Below are 17,331 nucleotides of genomic sequence, written 5' to 3'. Positions count from 1 at the left end.
CGTCCTCTTGTCTTCCTCCAGCTGCTCTGTATGACATGTTTTACGTGTGTTGTTTATTTCGATCTTTCAGCGCACGTTGGATCACTGTGGAGGTTGTTTACAGAGAAATAATCTATCAATAATAAGAACCACATAAACCCATGTTAGTTTTTGTTTTTAATTTACCAATTGTTTATAACCATGGAAACGTTGTGTCTTTGAGCAGGCACGAGAAAAAAAATATAAAAAATTACAACATCTCTTTCGTGTGTTTTGTGATTTTTCAGTGGTAATTTTTTTTTAAATCATATCGGTTTTATTTATGTACCACATACTATTGTTGAGCACAGTTACATTTTATGTACCTAACAGAACGAAAGGAACAAATGTGATTGTCTGAAAAATAAGAAGCAACGTGGTTCAAAGTTGATCAATTTAAATCTGGACGCTTTCAATCACGATAATACTGTAATTAATCGTTGAATAAAAAAAATGCATACCCTACAACATTATTGCGGATTCGTATTTATAAAGACAACATATTATACATGTTTATTACAATTTAGTTTGAATGCATAAGCATCAATGTCATAACCTACTTTTCTCTTCTTTTTCACAGAAAATAGTATAGCTCTTACAGGCCAAATGCGGTCACATTGGAATACATATGAATTAAAGTCTGAATTAAAACACATTTGCCAAACATAATTGTTTCTAATATTTACTCTGGTTATTTGTAACAGTAATTGTGTGATGAGTCTTTATTATGTGGCAGGTGTCAGGGCAGCAGATCACAAAGGTAAAGGCCTATGAGGTTATTTTCTCAGAACAAGATATGCAGCTATTCTCAGCCACATAGTCGAGACACTTTGATCCGTTCATTAGTTTAAGCCAAAGTATTTGGGAGATCAGATAACAGGAGCCATTTTAGGCCTTAAAAAGATTCAGTTGCTTTTGAAAGCAGATTCTTCTGGTCAGCCTGAGGCGACGTGGCTTTGGGGGTGGAATTACCTCATCTTGAAATTTCCTCAGGTCTTTTTTTCCCCTCTTTTCCCTTCAAACTTTGAAATAAATAACATTTTTACTGATTTATTTAATTTTCTTAACGAAATTAGATGGAGAAAAAAAAGTTCACTTGAATTATTTCTCGATTAAAGGTGACTGATGTGATTGAACATATATGATTAAAAATTAAGAGACTAAACACACTTCACCTACACTTTTGGGCTTCTTCGCTCTCCGTGCTCTGATAAGCACTTTTCATTTGGTAAACTTTAGATGGATTGTTTTGATTTATCCCTCTCAGGTGTTTTACATTCCTTTGCGCATGCGCACTGCGCGAACCCCAGGTGAAGTCTGCTGTGTAAACCTCGGGTGGTTTCAGTGATCCGCAGCAGTGTGTCAGTGGGATTGTGTGACTGGAGCTCTGCAGATGTCTATGCTGGACAGGATAGACTGGAGGGTGAGTCCTCTCGGAGATTGGTTTCTTATACAGCCGACTTTTTTTTTCTTAAACCGACTTCGATCACGCTTTGTGTATATTTGTTTTGATCCCCTTCCACCTTTATCACCTGTTTGCAATGGACTGCGCCGCGTGAGCTTTGGAGCAGCAACTAGTGATTCTTGAGGGCAGGGTTTCAATCTCAGCAAAACTCACAGTGATTTTTGTTTGAGGTTATTCTAAATCTGTTAGACACACGATTTTTTAAATATACCATTTTATTTCTAATGTATTTATTGCTCACCTTTAGCAAATGCAAACATACTCAAATTATTCAAATTTGTTAGGTCTACTACGAAAAGCACATTCAATTAGGATAGTCTTATATGTAAACATAAATAGCGGACGTTATCAGGGGATATTTGTTTATTTTCAGATTTGTTAATTAATTGCAAATTTTGATATCATCTGGAAAAGCCTTTTTAAATTTTAGATTTTCATAAAACATAGGTGGATATATCAAACCAAATGAAAAATCACTGAGCAATAAACTCTGTCATTGATGTGCTTGATATTTTATCCGGCATGGATCCGTTTCTTCTCTCCACCTGACATCATGAGCCGGTTGTCTCCTTCTGATTAAAACGACACTATGAGCATCTGGATCGTTCAAGACATCACCGTCAGTTCAAGCGTGATTAACTTCCTGAAGGTCTGCTCCGTGTCCCTTCAACGTAAAACAACATTTAATCAGCGCCGCATCACAACAAGCCAAAGATCAACACGCAGCCGAAAAAAAAAAAAAAAAAAAAAGATAATCCTTGCGATCACCCAAGTCCCGTTGTTCTCACTCACAACCGATCAGCGCAGCGTGGGTGGACGGACGCCACATGCTGTTAGACAAAGCCTCTGTCTAATAACCTCACACATTATAATCTGACATTTAGTATCCTGCTCTTCAAATGATGACCAATTAATAGATAGACAACATGACGGGCCTACAGGGCATTCGTCTGTAGTGGGGAAGAATATATATTTTTAATAATTTAAATGTTGAATTTGGAAGTTTTAACTACTAAAATAAAACGTGAAAAAATACAAAATTATTATTAACCTATATTTATCGTTAATTTGGCAACGAAGAGAAAACATCAACAAACATCTTTTGGTTTTTGGCTTTGATGTATATCAAAGCCTCAACGTGTTGTTCTGGACGTTGCAAAAGCTCCACCAAATATGTAAATGAGGTAAAGAAAGACTTTTTTGTTGGGCTCCTTTGAGCTTTAGAGGTTTTGGGGAGAGTGATGCTGTTGGGCCCTCGGGCTTATTGCGGTTAGAAACAAACACTTAACCACCTCTGTGAAACTCCGGCAGTACACTGTCACGAGGTTGTTTTTGTGTGCCCATTCAAGTGGGGGAGCAGGTATGTATGGATCATTTTAGACTCAAAGGTTAAGACAAATATTTTAAACATAAAGGATATGGATTCAATCAAAACGTGAAAAACAACAAAACTAAGTCGCCTTTTATTCTCTTGGGCCTAAATATGTCAGTAAATGCATAGCCTATAAGAGGCCTACAAATAATAGCAATAATTTCATTTGTTTTTTGAAAAACAAATTATGTTCCCCAAATGATATTGACAAAATGTTATTAAAACACAAAAAACACATTATTGGGGCCTATGCCTGCTGTTTTATATAATTAAAAAAAATGCACAACACGCCTTTTAACAAACAAAAATCGAATCAATAAAAAAAAAGTACATTTCTATAGCCAATATTGTTCTATTAGAGAACATCCGGGCATTTGATTGGCTGCGCCAACCATGATGTAACCTCCTTCGTAAAGCAATTTTTTTGGGGGGGATTGGTTGGCCTGATGCTATATATATATATATATATATGTGTGTGTGTGTGTGTGTGTGTGTGTGTGTTAAATATATATATATATTTAACATATCATATGTATATATATATATATATATATATATATATATATATATATATATATATATATATATATATATATATATATATATATATATATATATATTTAACATCAGGCCAACCCCCCCCCCCAAAAAAGAAAACTTATTAGACATGTCATTAATAAAAACAACACATGTAAGCTGCTGGTTAGCGGTAAATTGTTCCATAAAATCCTAAAACATATAGGCTTCAATGGGTGTTCTTCAAATTAATAAACTCTTGTTACACATTAGCCTACAGGCAGGCTCAGAAACATCCACCGTTTAACACAGGTGGCCAGCGTCTGAGCGATTCTCTCTGCAATGCATGAAAAGTGGAATAAAGTTAAATCAGTGGGTTTTCACGTCGAACACGGTATGTCTACGTACATACGGACAGAATTCTCATTGGATGCTTATCCCGCCAATCAGCAGTATTTTCCCTTTTCATTGACATCAACCGGCAGGGTGCCGCCCACTCGGAGCCTATGTGCAGATATAGTACAGTCTGTGCTCATATGCTCCAGTAAGACTGAACATCTCCCTTTTGTCCATAAGAGGGAGTCAAGTTTGTTATATGTTCCGCTCTCGCCCACTTCCAAGGCAGAACTACACAGGACGTTGGCCGGAGAGGGGGGAAATATTGGTTGGCAACGATTATTTTCTCTGATTGTTGTTGTGGGAGCTCCTATCTGTGGTTGGACTGTCAGTCGCTCGTCAGTTCGCTTCTTCATCCGCCATCCAACAAGTCAGAACCGTCACCTCTTCGATCAACGAGGGGCCCCTGTTCATGAGCACCAGGAAGCTCTTATTCTTTCTTTACCTGGATTAACTCGCCAACGGCAACTCTTTTTTATTTTTCTTAAATTATTATTTTTTATCAGGGGGGGTTGGTTTTTTTTTCCGCTGTCAGAATGTTGTGGAAATTAGCCGACAACGTCAAATATGAGGACGACTGTGAGGTGAGTTTGTGAAACTAAGGAAAAGTTCACTTTTATGAACAGGGACCAAAAGTTTGCAATTCAACGTCTTCGTGAATATGGGCTGAATTATCAAATGTTTGTTAAAGTTAAAAATGAGATCACAAAGGATGTTTAGGAAAACAGTCATAAAAACGGGATAGGCTGAGTGGCAACAGGAGGACAAAACAAACAAACTTCAGAAACAAATAATGCAAATGAAGTTGCAAGACGAATGTAAAAGCAAGATGCAGTTTTTCATTTTAATGTAACCTTTAGACGAACAACATCTATGACAGCAATTACAGAATGATAAATAACCTGCATGAAAAAAGTCTTGAAAAGAAAGATAAAGTCCAAAAGTTGTGCTAATTTTTAAATGTGATTAAAACCAGCAAATAAAATTTTTATTGCAATGATCAGCAAACTTAACTTTAAAATATTTGGTAAAATAAAATAAAATAAAAATGTTTTAAAGCAAATAATTGTCCCCAGTGAACAACATATCAGTGGGTAACAGACACTTCACTCCCCTGAGGGACAAAAGTCAACACTACCTGCCGTCTTTTGCTGCACCTTTCTCAGCTGACATGTCTCCTCCATTCCGCAGGAAAGGCACGATGGCAACAGCAATGGGAACCCCCGGCTGCCTCACCTGCCAGCGGTCAGCCAGCACCTCTACAGCCCATCTCCCTCCCTCTCACACTCGGCCAGTTCGGACTTCCAGCCCCCGTATTTCCCACCCCCTTACCAGCCTATCTCCTACCCTCAGTCCAGCGACCCCTACTCCCACCTCGGCGACCCTTTCAATATCAACTCTTTACACCAGTCTCAGGCGTCGAACCAGCAGCAGCCGTGGCCTGGAAGGCAGGGTCAGGATGGGCTCGGAGCTCACGCGAGGAGCGGGCTGGCGAGTCAGATCCTGGGCCTGGAGGGAGGCTCGTCCGGGGTGAGGAGGGAAGGCTTCCGCCGGCCGGAGCTGCTGCCCCCGCATGCTCACAGCATAGACTCGTCGGGTCTTGGTGATAACATGGGGATGCACGACATGGGGCACGGACTGGAAGATGTCCAAGTGAGTGAATTTGACCGAGAAAAACACTTGGACACCTTAAGTGTGCATATGCTGATCAAATGCCACAGACTAAACGACGAATGGTTGCTGCTTAGGCAGGCAATAAAACTGAAGTTAATTGGGCTAACAAACAAGTAACTTTCTGTCAAAGGGGGTCATTTTTGTTTTTAAAAAATCACTAAAAGTCCCTTAAAAATCTCCTTGAACTTGATGTTTTATGTTAAACAGAAATACTATTTTGTTTATATTTGTGTAAGAACGTGGTGTGAAGTCTAAAAGGTAATTTAGATCAGAGTTTAACATTTAGACAAAAATCTAGATGCTGTCTTTTTCTTATTACATTTGTTATGCAGTGTATTTGAATGCATTTTCCTTTGACTAGTTATCTGTGTATTTTTTTTATGTTTATGCTATCTCTTTATAATTGTGTTTAGGAACAATGCAAGCGATTGCTAATTGCTGTTTCTTTCCTTTTTTTTATCAGCATGTAGATGACCACAGTATTATTATGGCAGATCAGACAGTCATCAAAAAAGGTGAGTTTACTACGTGTTTAAATACAATCTTTAGTGCAAGAGAGTCAAAGCACATTTGGTTTGAGAGAAAAGAAAAAAGTTGCCGCCTGGGGTACATGTGCCTTTGTACAACCAAATAAAGATGCTGTAATTACTGGCAAGGGCTGGAAATTTACCGTAAGCACTGTTTTTTTTCACTCTCCACATACTTGGAATTGTCATAACAATTACTTCTATAGTGGCATGTCAGGGCACTCAGTGCATGAGTAGAACACAGGAGGAGTCTTGTATTTGTACTTGCACTGCATACACTGATAATCCTCACAGCCACAAGATGCATTTATCTAAGCTTGATATAATCCACAGGCCATTCTGTTGGTGAAGGTATTTGAATGGTTGCCCAGTGGGAAAAAAAGTGATTCTTTTCATAAACGACAGGCTATTGACAAGACACGAAAATTGAGCAATCTTCGGCGTTGACTGCGAGAGAAGAGGAAAGCTTTGGATCATCATTGGGCTGGTTAAGCTTGCAAATGCTGCACTTTCCAGTCCACGTTAGCAGGAAATTACGAGTTGATCTTGCCGCAATGTTTGGCTCTGCGGAACCAGCTTTTGGCGGGGTGTGGCATTAAGGGTTTGCATGTGAAGGACAGTTCAGTAATTTGTTGAGACATGAACTGTTTTGCAGGAGAACGTATTCCTGCTGTTTTGTCATCGGGGCTCCATTAAATAGCCTTTGAGTCAGAGAGAGGTCAGCTGGAGCACAGTCCTTCCACTTCTTAGCTTTGCTGCATTTATTCAAACCATGCACAGGATTTAGTGAGGGATAAAAGATAAATGCACTTATTAAATCCTGTTAAAACTCATAAAAATGTTACATAATATTGAATCATAAAAGGTTGATTTCCAAACATTTTCAAAGCAAACCATATGCTTTAGCTTATCATTATCATGCCTGACTATTTTAGAGTTTTATTCAATTATTGTGCGATATATATATATTTTTTCTGTTTAGAATGACTATGAAAAAGCTTTACAACCAGACATCATTTTGCATGGCACAATAAACTAACCGGTCCCCATGTGCTACGTAAATCTGTGATGGCTCATTATATTGTTCCCAGGCTTAAGGGCACGCTATGGGCGATTTAGGTTTTCCCCTTGTAAACAATGGCATGTCATATCAAGCCATGTGCCCCAGAGGAGCTTTAAAGTACTCATGTGATTCTGTGATTTTTGTCTCAGTATTAGGACTGCGAGGTGGCAGGAACCTTGATCGCTTACAGAGGACTTATTATCAGGGGGGCATTCTTGCGGGTGAGGATGAAGATAGCTGTGTTTTGTAGTGTGCTGTACTTGTTATGTTTGTCCGATGCTTGCCAGTGCTTTTGTTGTGGTGGGGGGAGGGGAGGGGGGGGGGGGAGTTATTAAAATCCGTGTAACTTTAGAAAACAATAACTCTAAAAGTCTAGAGCCAGTGAGGCCAACTGATAAACAGTACGGAGGTGTATCTGGGGGTTAGATGAGAGGCAGTCTGTGTGTGTTTTTGTTTGTGGACGGTGTTTGGTATGAGGAAATTCAGCTGTTTTACCAGCCCGTGCTTGGAAAACAACACAATATATTTCTAAAAGTCCAACGCAGACACTGGTATTGTCAGTTGTGCAGAGCTGTACACACACTCTTCCTTGTGATAATGTACAAGAGAACACAGATTCTCTTTTTGCATGGAAAGCATTATAACCATTAGAGCTCATGTACATGCACAGAGAAGTGTCTATATAAACACGTGTATTGCAGACCAGAATGTTTTTTTTTATTTTCTTCTGAACTCCTTCACCATTTAGCTAACCTGTATGTTCTGCCCCTCGCCCTGCAGGTCCTGTCACTCTACCTAAAGGCAACGCGCTGGGTCTTCCTTTCCAGAAGGAGTCCCTGCTGGGCATGGTATCAAACCCCACTGAGGTATTTTGCTCGGTGCCCGGCCGTCTCTCCTTGCTGAGCTCCACATCCAAGTACAAAGTCACAGTAGCTGAGGTCCAGAGACGTCTGTCGCCCCCGGAGTGTCTGAACGCATCGCTGCTGGGAGGAGTTTTACGCAGGTCAGAGCTCAGACACACGAACAGGCCAGGAGGCTGGATTTACTACTGTTTCCAAAGTCCAATGCATAACAGCAAGAACTGATTGACAGCGTTAAAGAGATGCTAACCACACACATAATGAAGATCACTGGGTCTGTGTTCGTTGTATTTCTGTTTTTTCCATAGCCATAGTTATACAAAATGCCTCTTCTTCTGCCTGAAATGGAATTCGGGTTTTTTGCTCTGACTGATGCACAAATGTGATAACACAATTTCAATAAGCCAGCTAAAAATCTACTTATCTCAGCCATTATATATATTATTAATACCTTTAGCAACTACCTTTTAGAGCTGCAAAAAAAAGAAATGTACCACATGAGCAGAATGTGGCTAAAGCTAGCAACATTTGAGCAGTCACTGTTTCCAGTAACACCTTTAAGTAATTAATTTAAATGTGACGTTAAGGTAAATATGCTTGTTAAAACCACAAAATGGAACAGTTCCTTGTAAAAAATAATCGGAGTAACTTAAACACTCCATCTGACAGTAGATCAGAAGGAGCCCAGTTTTAAAACCTTTGTTCTGAAGTTGGATTTTGTCATTGTATTGATAATGCAGTCGTGTCGTGAAGTAAATCATCATCAGACTGCAGAGTTCCCGCTCTGTAGACTAAAGCTCAGAGGCTCATGGGAAAATCTTTTCTAAAAGCACAGCTTGCCTCAGTTACTGTAGCTCATCATTTTTTTTTTTTTCTTTTCTTTTTTTTTTTTGCGTAAGGTTCGTGACATTCTTTGTGTGGTCTGCAATTTTGGTTCTGTGCTTCCTCCGGGGATAGGTTACATCAACACACTTAGTACCAATCTAAAGACTCTGTGGGTGTGTTGTTGTGTGTTTGCCAGGGGTTGCAGCATGGGTGCGTTTATCCGAGGCAGAGCAGTTGACCTTATGGCACATGTGTTAGTGTGGCAGTCTGCAGTGGGACTGTGAGGTTATAGTACAACACCGCTGACCGGAGCGTTTTGTGCTTGGAGTCGCACGTTTGCCACTTCCCATGTGCCTGTGTTAATGCTGACATGCAGATGCTCAGACACACACACAACACTACACATTTTTAAGTAGGTCATATAGCAATAGGAGGGGGATCGTTAGCAGAGGGACAGAAGGGAGGAGGGGGTGACGGGGGTGAGGACACTCGTACACACATGCCTCCCTAAAGATGCACCCGCCATGGAGAGGCAGAGCTCGCCAGGCAGTCAGGCGGAAAAAATATCGTCGTTGTCAAGTGGGCGGTATAAGTGTCCCTGCTGATGTACACAAGTGATTTTTCTGCCATTTTTATTTGAGTTGAATCAACACTTTTGACTGTGTTTTTTTGGGTCAGGGAAGCCTGTTTGTTGAATTTATTTGTCATTGAGCGTGCAATAAGTCAGATGCTCTACAAGAGCGACTTCAAAGCCTTATGGTGTGTGTGTGTGTGTGTGTGTGTGTGTGTGTGTGTGTGTGTATATATATATATATATTTACAAATTCAAAAAGACTAAAGTGGCATTATTGCACTTTTTTTCTTCTTCTTCTTAAAAACAAAACAAAAGCAGCAATAAAATGAGAATAAAATGGACAATATGAGATCACAAAATGTTTAAATATTTTATTCAGCATGTTCTGTTGTGTCCGAATCTCAGGGAAAGCACATTTGACAACGCTAAGATGCAAAGAACATGTGTTGATATCTTTAATACAGATTCTAATGGATGTGAAATAGTCCAGATTACATGACAAGAGATTGGTGCTATATTGACTTTTTAAATCCAACAACAAATCATTTCCACATATGTTAAAATGTTGTGTAAAAACTAATTTCAATCCTGCATTATTGACCTTTATTTCCTCTCAGTGGTTCAACTATTAACTTATGTGTGTTTTTCTCTGTTTCTCTTTGTGCAGAGCCAAGTCAAAAAATGGAGGCCGTTCTCTGAGAGAAAAGCTGGATAAGATTGGGCTCAACCTGCCTGCGGGAAGGAGGAAGGCTGCTAACGTAACTCTACTTACCTCACTAGTAGAAGGTATGGCATGTCACTCAGCGGTGCTTAGTATAGCACCTTCTCAGGTGTAATTGCTGTTTGCGACGGCTGGAATGTTGCTGTAAATGTGCGAGAACGTCAGTCTCATTTAGAATTCGAGTTTTTTAAGAAGGCCAAAGTGTCTCTAAACAGCCAATCATTGTTGAAATACCCTGTTGTCTGAAGACAATGAGTGAATGCAAAGTTTTCTTTTGTTTGATTTATCCAAGTTGTGATTGGCTATTAGTTGTATTTTCCTCTGTGATTCGGTCGAAATCGGATCGACCGAGATCAAACGTTGACATCTCTAGAAATACTAAAAACACCATCTACGATCCTTTTCAACACAATTTTCAGAAGTGTCTGTTTATGTGACTTCAGTGTGTTAGGAGATGCACAGATTTGATCACATTTCTTTACAATTACACTGCAAAACATTATTATTTTTTTTAAGCTATTGTTAGAAGACCTGAAATTTAAACACGAATATGATTCAAGTTAAACCAAACACATCGAGCCCCATCCAACTAATACTGGATAATTTAATGTTCTTAACTATTAAAAATAATGCAAACAAACTCCTTTTGAAACAAACTTTTGAATTGAGATTTTTTTCTTTGAAAACACATGGTGTCAAAAAGTGTTAAAGAATGGAAAATTCTTAGAACGTCGTGGTTCTCTTTCCTTGTTTTATTCCATGGTGTTACATAGTTCTAATGATGACACACTCTACACCTTCACCCTACCTTGTCATCACACTTTGAAAACTCAAAAAAACATCATCATACCATACCCAGGCGGTAACACTTCACTATGAATAGTTATCACTTTAATCAAATCCACCTGCCGCAGGCTAAGGTAGAATACTCCCCCCCTCCTCTTGCTCACCACACGCTTGATTTTATAAACGGGCTGACGGTTCTGTGCAGGAGAATGACTGCAGGCCTGTGTTATTTAGAGACCTTCAAAGCTGAATTAAGCCTTGTTATCTCGTGTTCGGCTCGCCAGGAGGGTCTGCTGACCTTAAAGCTTGTGCTTCTGAATAGCCGCCCGTGTCCTGAAGTGATGTGCTCTTCCATCAATACGCCGTGCTGTTAAGGCCACAGGCTCTCTTTGATAGCATTTATTTCACTAAGCCCATTATGACCATGCAAGTCGAACCACCCTCAAGATGGAAATATATTCATCTCGGTTGCTCTTGTGTCCCCGAGCTAGAAGACTGTGTACAGACGATTATTCTGGAGTTCAGCTGCTTCACTTCATGTGCCTTGATGCTTGTGTGAATCAGGTTCAAAGGGCGGGGGGGGGGGGGGGGGGGGGGTGTAATGCTCTGAATTGATAAATCGCTGGGACCGGCCAGATAGCTGTTTGATCTTTGACCAGTGTGTCTGTGTAAATAATAATACACTCTCAGAAGTAAACAGTTGTGTCAGATTAGGGCGGCAGAGAAAACATTATTCTTCATCTCACATGCTTCCTTTCTTTTCTTCTCCTTGCAGGCGAAGCTGTTCATTTAGCGAGAGACTTTGGTTACGTGTGTGAGACGGAGTTCCCTGCAAAGGCGATGGCTGAATACCTGGGCAGGCCGCACGTGGAACGCAACGAGGTTAACTCTCGCAAGAACATGCTGCTGGCTGCCAAGTAAGTGTTTCATCCAGATGAAGGCTTTAAATGTGAATCGAAATGGATCTGTCGCAAATTGGGACTGACCAGGCAGACAGATCTAGAATTTGTTCTGAGGTGGCTGTTGAAAAGATCACAATACATCGATGCACGTCGTTGAGTTATTGACCCCTCCTCCTAAATCATTCTGGTTTTTCACCTTCAGGCAAATCTGCAAAGAGTTCACTGACCTGCTCACCCAGGACCGCTCACCTCTGGGAAACTCTCGGCCGGCTCCCATCATGGAGCCTGGGATCCAGGGCTGCCTCACCCACTTCAGTCTCATCACTCACGGCTTCGGCTCTCCGGCAATCTGCGCTGCCATGACCTCGCTGCAGAACTATCTGAACGAGGCGCTCAAACAAGTGGACAAGATGTACCTGAGCTCTGGTAGCGACACGCAGGGGTCCTCAGACAGTGGGAGCAAATCTACCGACAAAATGGACAAGCACAGGAAATGAGAGCTTGGAAGGAGAATCCTTATGAACTAGAGAAAACCCTTGAGTCCCTCAACCTTGCCGCCCTCTCTGCCCTTTTTTGGACCTTAAAAAAAAAAATCGATTGATAAGTATTGTCATTTTTGAGAGCTGAATTAACGAGTCTGAGTGTATGTGTGTGTGTACTCACACTGTTGAATTGATATCACATTGTTTGAGGTGTTGATAGATTTTGAGAACTTGTCACAGTTTGCTGCAACTCAAGTGGATGGCGAAGGTCTAAGTACTGGTCCTATTGGGAGCCCACCTTTTACACCTATCATCCTTACCACTATGCAGTTCCACACAGTTGCTAGTGTGCTGAAGCTGCAACCATGGGACCTGCTTTCTGTTGACAGGAGGAGCAAAAGGAACAAAGTCCATACTGTTTTTTTTTCTCCCTAGAGGACATCATTTCAAGATGAGTTGCTGTGGCTGTGAATTCCTCACAGCTTCCTCCACCCCCCCTCCTGCTCTGTCTGGAGGCAAATCCACTGATTTCCTGTGTCTCAATGGACTTGCAGAGGACAATTTTTTTTGATGAGAAAGAGAGAAAAGAAAATCCTCTTCATTTTTCTGTTGTTTTGTGCTCGATTTGTACAACCACTTCAAAATGGCTCCAGTGTTATTGTGCTTTGTTCATGAGAGATGATTTGAATCTTATGTAGGCCTGAATGAGAAAAAGACGATTCTTGGTTTGTCGGTCTGTGTTTGGTCAGAAACCAGAGACTTTAAAGCCTCTTCAGTGTTCATGTGGATAACAGGCATAGCAATGCTTCCATTGTTGCTCTTTTAAGCAGCAGAAACTTGTTACTTTTGTGACCATGTTAGGTATTTCTCATTCTTAGTATTTAAACCCAAAGTTACCATCGACCCCCCCTCCCCCATCCAGTTCAGCCCTGCTTGAATGTGTGTATGTTGTGAGAGTGTGCGTAAATGTACATATTTCTTTCTTTTTTTTTTAATGTTTTTAATTAGACATTAAATTCCAAACATATAATTTTATCCAGTGTCTTGTCCTGGATGTAAATATTTTCTAATTTATGTTGTAATTTAATGGGCTTGTGTAAATAATGGTTTCCCTCTGGTGTATGGTTTCACTTTTTATGATGACGTGTTCAACTTTTATAAATGGGTTAGTTTTTTATCGAGTAGAGGTTAGGAAGTGGGCATGATATACTTTTTTTTTTTTTTTTTTTGAAAATATGTAAAATAAAACTGTTTTAAAGTTTCAGGAAAAATAAAAATAAAATGAAAAGACTCGAGCCTGCTTCAGAGAGTTGATCTTGTTTAGGCCACACATAACCCCCGTTCCCACCAAGTGGTCTTGTTCAGTTCGGTTCAGAACGGTACTTAAAAAGTGGCGTTTCCACTGTCAAAAGTTGGAAATGGTACCAAAATAACTGTTCCCTACTATCCTACTTCTTTACTACCCTTCTGTAAAGGTTCCAAGTGTACAATCTGACCCTAAAGAGTTGTTGTTACATACTGCAGTTAGTTGATTGATCATAACTTTACATGCAACGGCAGTAATATAGGAAAAACACCTAAAGTGCCATCTTGAAATATCCTGTGGATTTGGAAAGGATAATTTCAAGCTGCTTATCCTTCTGGCCTGCAGCCTTCTCTCAATTAAGGCGTTCTTTCTTCTTGTGATAAACAGCCACATGCCAAAAAGAACAAACACAAAATGCTGGACACGCTCCATCGTTGTCCTTCGTTTACTGTGTGACATTCTTCATAAGTTAATGTGGTTTACAGCTTACTTACTAAGGGTAAGGCCGGCTGTGGAAATGCAAGCAAGATCAGGGTTTACTGTTTCAGACCATGTCAAACTGTGCTGAACCAAAGTGTTTGATAGGGCAGTGCGGTTATTTTGGTATCATTCCAGACTTCTGACTGAGGAAATGCCAATAAATGTGTACCCAACTGAACTGAACCAAACTGAACTTTTAGAGCACAAAGTACATTTCAGCTCACAGATTCTTGTAAAATCATGTGTTGGAGGTTCCTTCTATTAATAAGCAACAAAAAAACAAAAAAACAAAAACACCCAAACTCAAGAGAACAGTAGGAATCATTATTTACACTTCAGCTTCACAAATAGCTTGTGTGGCTTGGGAAGGCAGAAAAAAATGACATCATGTGATACATGAGATCCACAGCTGACAATAATGGCTTATATCTGTTTGTTAAAAAGAACAGACACATGACACAAGATAGCCAGATTAAAGAGCCTATCGTTTGATATCCTTTCTTCCTGAATTTGATATAGTTCGGTGTCTCCACGTCGTTTTTGTTTTCCTGTCTTTTTTCTGCAGGTGTGCTCCAACGTGTAGGTGTATTCTATCTATGCAAATGTCGAGCTGCAAGTTCCTCTGCAGGCAACACTTCCTTTGATGTCTGTGAGAAAAAGAAGAGTAGCAAAAAAAAAAAAAAAAAAAAAAATGCAGATGGGATTTACATGTGTGTGCAAGATTGCTTCATCATTACTCGCAGAGCCAGTCTTTGCTGATTCATGTGGTCTGTGTGTTCATGGGTTTCAGAGCTTGCTGCTATGCCAAGTGTCTGAGCCATGGTTTCACCAAGACAGGCCACAGACACTGGACAAAAAGCTGGATTAACAATGTGTAATATTTGTGTACCATGTGGAAAGTAATAAAAGATAGATACTTGTATATAAGAGGAGTTTTCCAGTATCTGTGCTCTGCTTGAGAATTGCATCATCTGACAAATCTTTACTTAAACCACCAACATTTCAACCAACGACCTGCACCTTGTACTTCATCTTTCAAACAGCCATGTTTGCATTATTGCACTTCAATTATTTTTAATCAGTGTGTGCCTGCTTCCCCATAGACTTAAAACAACAATGGCACAAAAAACAATGCATAGAAAAGACAACTTCTTGTCCTATCCATCACTGCATGTCATATAGAGTACATAAACAGACATGTTGCCAGCCAGCATTTTTGAAGACATCAGAACTGATGTATGGCAGCAAGACATTCGCCATCTACGTTACTTGAAGTATGAAGTTGGTGTTTGAAATGTCCAATTAGAAGCTATAAGTCAAATAATTTAAAAGCCTTCGCTACGGTTCAGTTTTGCTAAGATAGAGCAAGCAAATGTGCTTTAGGTGTTGTTTTAACCTTTTCACTTTGACTGATGTGAGAATATTTCACATCCACAACTTTTTATACTTCAGGAAATAAGTTTGATGAGTTCTTAATACGTTACTAGAGCAAAGTCTGTTTTCCGTCTTTTTATGTACTGCACAGTGATGTCTCACACTAGTATTTCTCCTCATCAGTGCTGCATTAGATCTTTATCCATCTTTGGAGGTCACTATCTGAGAGCAGTGTTTCACAAAGGCCAGGCTGCATGTTGAGAGAGACAGCAGCAGAGTGCCATACTTTGCAGTTAAACAAGTATCAGCCTCTCCCCTCAGAACCTGTTCAACCAGACCTGTCAACCTGCTGCTCACTGCAGCGGTTGACTTTAACTGCCTTCAGTTACTTGTGTTAGCTTGTGTGCTCAGCCCTGAGAGAGAGGAAATAATAGGAGGAGGAGGTGGTGGCGAAAGAGAGGGAGGTGTTGGAGAGAGAGAGGTGGATTTGGAGTGTCTTTGATGACCGGTTGAACACTGCTGAGGCGACACCTCCTTGTGTCTGAGGCTTTAGTTGGAGGTTACTCACTCCGTCTCTTCTCTTTTTTTTTTGTAGTATTAGAGACTATCACCTGGGAGAGCTTAAACACATGCATGAACCATTCGCTTTCTTCAACTTTATTGTCATCTACAGGATCTTCCTGGACTTAGGGCATGTCTAATAAGAATTCTTCAAAATATCATCAAATACATATTAAAATCAGTGGTTTTCAACTGGTCTAGCCTCAGAGCCCCCAACCAACTCCTTAATGAGAAATCACAAACAAATATATCTGATATTGTTTAACCAGTGAAATGTATTTAATGCACAACAGGACAGTTTAGACCCCAAATAGTACAAAATGATGTAATGACTCATTATGTGGTTCTGATCGACCTGTTGAGAACCCCTGTTTTACATTGTTTTCAAAAGTAAAGTCACATAAAAAGTAAAGGTAAAAGTAGGAAATTCCGTTCTCAGGATAGCTGTCGGTCAAACCCACAGATTGTAGAGAGACGCCATCACATAATTGATACTTGTCAACCTTAGTGTCCCCCCAGATTCAGATATCAGCACTCATGAAATGCCCTCTTGTCTGGGCACAATACTCATTTTGAATCTAACGGTTGCATAAACCCGGATAACACTGGATCATTCTTGAAACAACCCCCTTTTGTCTTGTTGCGTTCAACCAGAAAATTGGCATGTTTTTAATGTACCATGCACCTGTTTGCAATGTGCCTCTCCTCATCATGTTTTTTTTCCCAAACACAGCTATCATGGTAACTGGTCAAACATTTCAATCTCAACTGTAAGTAACTGTGAGTAATTTAACTGTGACACACCTCACAGAGCTGGGAAAAGGAGGCGAGTGTGGACTTGTAGAGCTTACCTGTTACCTTCTTTCACGTTTTTAAATGAAAAGAAGAAAAAAGAAACTCATTTACTTACAGATCATAACTGACGTGCTAATATAGAATCTTTTGATCTCATTAGGACGCCCGGGGCTACTTGTCAACTCCAGATTCATTGAACTGTACTCATATTTCACGCACGCTCTGACTGAGTGACCTTTTCTATGTAGGTCACGGAAAGTCACATGACCAAGCTGTCAAGAGAGAGGAAAAGTGCAGCAAAGAGCAGAAAACTTGATTTATATTTACTCATTTCCCATTCTTTTAATAACTCAGACTGAAATGGTGGCGGTTTTATGGTAATAGTTTATCATATTATCAAGCTTAAAAATCCAGAAGGATGCTTCAAAGACAGAGAAGGTCGTATATCAGTTTGTCAAAGAAATCTAAACATATATCGACTTTTACACGCACCCTGACTGTTGCAAATTTCACACTATTTTGCTCCACATGTTCCCAGCTGCTTAGCGCTTTACTTTTTCACCCTCCTTCCATTTAGTAAAACCACTTCCTCTCAACAACTGCCTTTGAGATCTGTTGTACATTAAGACTCATT

At 40.0% G+C, this 17,331-nt stretch overlaps 1 protein-coding gene across 3 annotated transcripts; it reads left to right on the top strand.

Moving 5' to 3' along the window:
• Positions 1-1,378: 1,378 nt before the first annotated feature.
• On the top strand, positions 1,379-13,438 carry tfap2c (transcription factor AP-2 gamma (activating enhancer binding protein 2 gamma)). 3 transcript variants are annotated; one of them, XM_079340635.1, is made up of 8 exons: positions 1,379-1,441; positions 4,959-5,420; positions 5,905-5,956; positions 7,181-7,252; positions 7,812-8,034; positions 9,958-10,076; positions 11,573-11,714; positions 11,902-13,438. In XM_079340635.1, the coding sequence occupies exons 1-8, from the start codon at positions 1,412-1,414 to the stop codon at positions 12,194-12,196; spliced, it is 1,395 nt and encodes a 464-aa protein (XP_079196761.1). In that variant the 5' UTR covers positions 1,379-1,411; the 3' UTR covers positions 12,197-13,438. The 3 variants fall into 3 exon arrangements, with proteins under 3 accessions (XP_079196761.1, XP_079196760.1, XP_079196762.1); XM_079340634.1 differs by lacking the exon at positions 1,379-1,441 and adding an exon at positions 4,019-4,351; XM_079340636.1 differs by lacking the exons at positions 1,379-1,441; positions 7,181-7,252 and adding an exon at positions 4,019-4,351.
• The last annotated feature ends 3,893 nt before the right edge of the window (positions 13,439-17,331 follow it).

This window comes from Symphodus melops (genome assembly GCF_947650265.1).
Source record: "Symphodus melops genome assembly, chromosome: 4".
Classification (NCBI taxonomy): Eukaryota; Metazoa; Chordata; class Actinopteri; order Labriformes; family Labridae; genus Symphodus; species Symphodus melops.
Note: the sequence above shows the minus strand (reverse complement) of the source record. Positions and strands in the feature narration are given on the sequence as shown.

Coding starts and splice junctions, on each gene's coding strand:
- tfap2c (XM_079340634.1), top strand. CDS start 4,304: ATGTTGTGGAAATTAGCCGACAACGTCAAATATGAGGACGACTGTGAG. Junction 10,077..11,572: donor ACTTACCTCACTAGTAGAAG/GTATGGCATGTC, acceptor TTCTCCTTGCAG/GCGAAGCTGTTCATTTAGCG. Junction 11,715..11,901: donor AACATGCTGCTGGCTGCCAA/GTAAGTGTTTCA, acceptor TTTCACCTTCAG/GCAAATCTGCAAAGAGTTCA.